Genomic DNA, 5,998 nt, shown 5'->3' with positions numbered 1-5,998 from the left:
TGTTGGAGACAGTGCGATTGGCACAGGACAGAGCAGAGTTTAGGGCTGTTGTACATAGGGTCGCTATGAGTCGCAAGCTACTCGACGGCACATAACAACAACAACAACAACAACAACAACATCCTTGCATATCTCTTATAACTCCCACTTGGTCATGGTGAATTATTTCTTTGATGTATCATTGAATTCTATTTGCGAGTATTTTATTCAGGATTTTTGCGTCTATGCTCATAAGAGACGTTATCCTATGGTTTTCTATTTTGGGGGTGTCCTTTCCTGGCTTTGGTATCAAGAATATGTTTGCTTCATAGAATGAATCTGGGATAATTCCATCTATTTCTATTTTCTAAAATAGTTTATGTAGAATTATCTCAAGATTTTAGGGTTGAATTTGTTCAGCATTTCTTAAGCTCAAGGAACTGAAGAATAAATTCAAACCTCAAGTTGCTATAATCAAGGATGCTCTAGGCAGAATATTAAATGATCCAGGAAGTATTAGGAGAACATGGAAAGAATATACTGAGTCACTGTATCGAAAGGAATTGACAAACAAAGAAGAATTTAATGAAATAACATGAGCAAGAGCATATGGTGAAGAAGGAAGAAGTTCAAGCTGCTTTGAAGGAAATAGCAAAAAACAAGGCCCCAGGAATGGATGGTATACCAATTGATGTATTTCAGCTAACAGATGCTGCCCTGGACGTCCTTAACAGGTTGTGCCAAGAAATCTGGAGAAAAACCGCTTGGCCAACTGACTGGAGGAGATCTGTATTTGTTCCCATTCCAAAGAAGGGTGACCCAAACAGAGGTGGAAACTATAAAACAATATCATTGATTTCACATGCAAGCAAGATTCTACTGAAGATTATCCAAAAACGACTGGAACAGCACATTAGCAGAGAACTGCCAGAAGTCCAGGCTGGGTATAGAAGGGGTCGTGGTACTAGGGATATTGTAGCTAATGTTAGATGGATCTTAGCTGAAAGCAGGGAATACCAAGGAATGTCTATCTGTGTTTCATTGATTATGCAAAGGCGTTTGACTGTGTGGATCATAACAAACTGTGGCCGATTCTGAGGAGAATGGAAATCCCAGAACACTTGATTGTTCTAATGCGAAACCTATACCTGGACCAAGAGACAGTCGTCAGACAGAGCAAGGAAACACTGCCTGGTTCAAAATTGGGAAGGGTGTATGACAGGGGTTTGTCCTATCTCCATACCTTTTCAACCTGTATGCAGAACAGATTATCCGGAAGACTGGGCTCTATGAGGAGAGATGTGGGCTCAAGATTGGCGGAAGATCTATCAACCATCTGCGTTATGCAGATGACACAACCCTATTTGTTGAAACTGAGGAGGAACTGTAACACTTGCTGTAAAGGGTCAAGGACTGCAGCCTTCAAGATGGATTGATGCTCAATATCAAGAAGACAAAGATTCTCATCACTGGACCAATTGGCAGCATCAGGATGGATGGTGAAGAGATTAAGATTGTTAACAATTTCAGTCTGATTTGCTGCACAGTCAACACTTTTGGCACCAGCAGCCAGGAAATTAAAAGATGTATTGGAATCGGGAAGTTTGCTGTTAGTTTGCCTCTCCAAAGTACTGAAGAGCAATGGTGTCGGAGGAAGTATGATTGGCACAGGATAGAGCAACGTTTAGGGCTTTTGTATATAAGGTCGGTATGAGTCCCAAGTGATTCAATGGCACATAACAACAACAACAACAACATTAGAGTTAAACGTGAATGTACTGGAAAATCATCTGCTACCAAGTTTAGAGTGATGGATATGTTGGCACACTCCATGAAGGAGGCCAATTGGGTCCATAAAACGAATGGACATCTGATGCATTTCTAAAATGCAGAGATAAGGTGAAATAAACATATTTCTCTTTTTCCCTTTGAGACATAAAGTACCTCGAATAAATATTACTCCACTTGTTAGCAAGTGAGACAGAGGTTGCAGATGGCTAGGAAACAAATTCCCAGGAAGGTAGGTCCTGTACATAGTTGGCAAGTTGAGTATAGCAGATCATTGGTCCCAGTGACTACAAATGGATCCTTACAGGAATATAGATAGTTACTCTTGACTGGATTTCACATAACCTTTAACTGTCGCAAATTCCAAAAATTAAAGAACTATTAAAGAACTGGAGCAAAATATATTGTACCACTTTGTGCCACCAAGTTATATTTACTCAGACCAAGGAACATACTTTCGGATTTATAGAGTGCAGCAATGGGCCAAGAGGCTTCATGTTAAATGGATATACCATGTTACATACCACCACAAGAGTAATGATCTGATAGAGAATTGGAACGGGCAATTGAAATATTTGTTATCTAAAACAGGGAGGAATAAAGGTATGAAGAACTGGCTCACAGGCTTTCAAAAGTATGTATCGGGGTGGGGGTGGGGTTGGGGGGATTGTATACCATTGAAGGAATTTTTCTTTTACTTTTCAAGGAGAGGAGTGAACTGGGGGGGAGGGGTGAACAGGGAGAAAAGTGCAACAATGAATGAATGGAAATCCAAAATCTCAGTAAATGTTCATTAAAATAAAAAAAATATTTTTTTTTTAAAAGTATGTGCTTACACTCAACATGAAAGAGGCTAAATGAGGTTCAGCATTTAACAGATTTCTATTTCTCAGGGATCTCTGGAGATAAGTGAGAGGGGGAAGATGATGGTGCTATTGCACAATTCTTTCCAATATCTCTTGAAATGGTTTTCTTCTTGCCAGATGCCTAAGTCCCAGGTCCAGGGATGCAGCTACAGTTACCAGGAACAAGAGTGATTCCTGATGAAACAATTGTAATCTATTAATATTACACATTAATCTATTAATATTAATAAGGATATTAATTAAATATCCTTGAACTTTCATGCAACAATTTCCAAGGGTCTTATGGGATAGATAGTACCTTCACTCCATCTGCAAAAATAGGGTTAAAGGTGAATATTACTGTCCTACCTAGTGGTTGAAATAGCTCATTAGTGTTGTACTGTAAGAAATCCGTATTTATCACCGTTCCCCAATATAACCCCAAAAATATGATAGGGATTGGGCTGAAGGTGAAGTGACCAGACTGGTCGCTAAATCTGATGCCCCTTCCCAAGATGGAAAAGTTGGGTAAACATAAATGAAAAATTGGAAGAATGAAAGGTAAAGGAATAAATAAGTGAGTCATGCAGGAAAGGAAACATAACAATATGCTAATACCTCAAAAGAGACTCAGGGCAAAAGAATAACTTTCTCCAGCAAAATGTCAGATACCAGAAAAGTGAAGTCAAGAAAGACTGAATGACTTATGATGAAATGTGCTAAATTTTATGTTTATTTGGATGTACTTGACAATTCTTCTATGTTGTTAGGTCAAGATACATTGTGAAAATGAATATTGGATATTGTAATGATGACATATATTATATTTAGAGGAAGAATGCAAACTCAGGGGTGGGGCCACAGCGTGCGACACGGGGCGGGGGCGGGACCTGCGTGTGTCGCTGCGTAAGGGCGGCATACGCGCGTCTGGAGAGGCTGCGTTGTTGCGGATAGGGTGGCACCAGGCTACAACATGGTTCCTGCGGCCGCGGCAGCAGTTACGGGGCTCCTCCAGGCGGCCTGGGCGCTGCGGCTCGGCCCCTGGTGTGTGCGGCTCGGCCTGGGGCCGGGGCTGCCGGGCGTAGCCAGCTTGCGGGTCCGCCATCCCTTGCGGGTCCCGGGCCAGGCCGTCCACAGGCGAGGCTACAGCTCGGAGTCTAGGGTGGAGGACGAGCTGCGGGTACGCTATCTAGAAGAGGAGAACCGAGGTGAGGTTCCGGGCAGACCAGAGAGAGGACAGCTGGCCTCTCGGGCTCGGCGGTAGGGTCGGAAAATGTGCTGTCCGCTGGCACTGGGTCAGTCCAGTTTTCTGACCCCACGGTGCCGTCAAGCTCCTCATGTTGATTAGTCCTTTACGTATTTGCAGGCATGGGTAGCAGCATAAGCTTTTAGTGGAAACGTTAGGCGCTAACTACCTAGACGAGCTAGGTCAAGAAATTATTTTGCTAGGATTTCTTGATCTGTAACTGCTTTGTTAACCTATATGATTGGTGGTATTATTTTACAAAGTTGCATTGTGAATGCAGGTTGGTTTTGGGGGTTTGTTATTTTTAAAGACCTAAAGAAATTTTGAAGCCTTTGCAACTTTAACTCTTTTTTTCCCTGACATTTTATCCTAGAAACTATTGAACTTCAATTGTATATTCATAGCACTTGGTGTCTTGCTGCAGCAATGCCAGCGCTGGAGATGCAAATGCAAATGACAGTGGTTTTAGCCTTGAGTCTTGATAGCTTTCGCAGGCCCTTCGCTCAAGATTTTTAACTGGAGGAAGTGTTTCTCATCCCCTTTTAAAAACTTGTTATTAGAAATGTAATTTGAAAAAAATTAATTACTATTTTTCTCATTTATATACATTATGTTTCATGCATTTACATTGTGTTTCACATGTAACTTGCCCCAAAGATATGATTGAACTAATATGTCTTCCTATCTCTCTGTTTGATTTCACACTATCTCTAGAGATAGCACAGGAAGCTAGCCAGCCCAGAGGGAAAGTGTCAGTCTAGGAGGTAGGGTAAATTATAAGAGAATAACAGCTTCATTCATTTCAATTGTGGAAGTTTTTTCCCTCTCTTAAATTTTAAGACCAACAATTTTGTGAAAACTTATAAGCCAGATATTTAATGACTAACATTTCCTCTTTTAGATAGCCAGCTTCTGATTTGCCTCCATCCTGAACACCAGTATGAAAAATAAACTGGTAAGTGAAATGAGTTGTTGTTGTTGTTATGTGCCGTCGAGTCACTTGCGACTCATAGCGACCCTATGTACAACATCCCTAAACTCAGCTCTGTCCTGTGCACCATCTCTGATACACCCATCCCGATTACCCCAGTCACTGAATCAATCCAAATCATAGGGGGTCTTCCCTTCTGTGCTGTCCCTCCACCCTATCAAGCATGATGTCCTTCTCCAAGGACCGGTCTCTCCTCACAACATGTCCAGAGTATCCTAGACAGAGCCTTAGAATCCTTGCTTCCAAGGAGCAGCCCGGTTTGACCCTTTCCAGGACGAATCTGTTTGTTTTCCTAGCAGCCCATGGTTCCCTCAATACTCTTCTCCTGCACCACAGCTCAAAGGCAACAATTCTCCTATCCTCCTTAGTCATTGTCCAAATCGCTGATGCATAACAAGTGATAGCAAAGACCATGGCCTGTATCAGATGCATCTTAGTCTCCAAAGAGACACCATGCTCTTCAGTACTTTGGAGAGGTCCCTAACAGCAGACTTTCCTGTGGCAATACGTCTTCTAATTTCCTGGCTACGGGTGCCGAGAGTGTTGACTGTGGAGCCAAACAAACTGAAGCTGTGAACAATCTCAATCTCTTCACCATCCATCCTGATGCTGCCAGTTGGTCCAGTGATGAGAATCTTTGTCTTCTTGACGTTGAGCCTCAATCCATATTGGAGGCTGCAGTCCTTGACCCTCAGTTTCATCAAGCAGGGTTGTATCATCTGCATATCGCAGATTGTTGATAGATCTTCACCAATCTTGACCCCACATTTCTCCTCATAGAGCCCAGCCTCCCAGATAATCTGTTCTGCATACAGGCTGAAAAGGTATGGAGACAGGACACATCCCTGGCATATGCCCTTCTCAATTTTGAGCCATGCAGTGTTTCCTTGCTCTGTTCTGACAACTGCCTCTTGGTCCCAGTACAGGTTTCCCATTAACACAATCAAGTGTTCTGGTATTCCCCTTCTTCTCAGAGTCAGCCAGTTTGTTATGATCCACACAGTCAAATGCCTTTGCATAATCAATGAAACACAGCTAGACATTCTTTTGGTATTCTCTGCTTTCAGACAAGATCCATCTAACATCAGCAACGATATCCCTATTACCACGACCCCTTCTAAACCCAGCCTGGACTTCCGGCAGTTCTCT

General features: G+C 42.3%; 1 protein-coding gene across 1 annotated transcript in view; it reads left to right on the top strand.

Moving 5' to 3' along the window:
• Positions 1-3,585: 3,585 nt before the first annotated feature.
• LOC102847977 (methylglutaconyl-CoA hydratase, mitochondrial-like) overlaps positions 3,586-5,998 on the top strand; it is a 200,619-nt gene continuing 198,206 nt past the window's right edge. Inside the window, exon 1 of the mRNA XM_006901178.1 lies at positions 3,586-3,820. Within this exon, the coding sequence (XP_006901240.1) occupies positions 3,586-3,820 (235 nt within the window). The remainder of the gene's footprint in view (positions 3,821-5,998) is intronic.

Source organism: Elephantulus edwardii, unplaced genomic scaffold (genome assembly GCF_000299155.1).
Source record: "Elephantulus edwardii isolate Elephantulus edwardi_28Jun2011 unplaced genomic scaffold, EleEdw1.0 scaffold00313, whole genome shotgun sequence".
In the NCBI taxonomy this organism is placed as follows: Eukaryota; Metazoa; Chordata; class Mammalia; order Macroscelidea; family Macroscelididae; genus Elephantulus; species Elephantulus edwardii.
This window is presented reverse-complemented; position numbering and strand designations above follow the sequence as displayed.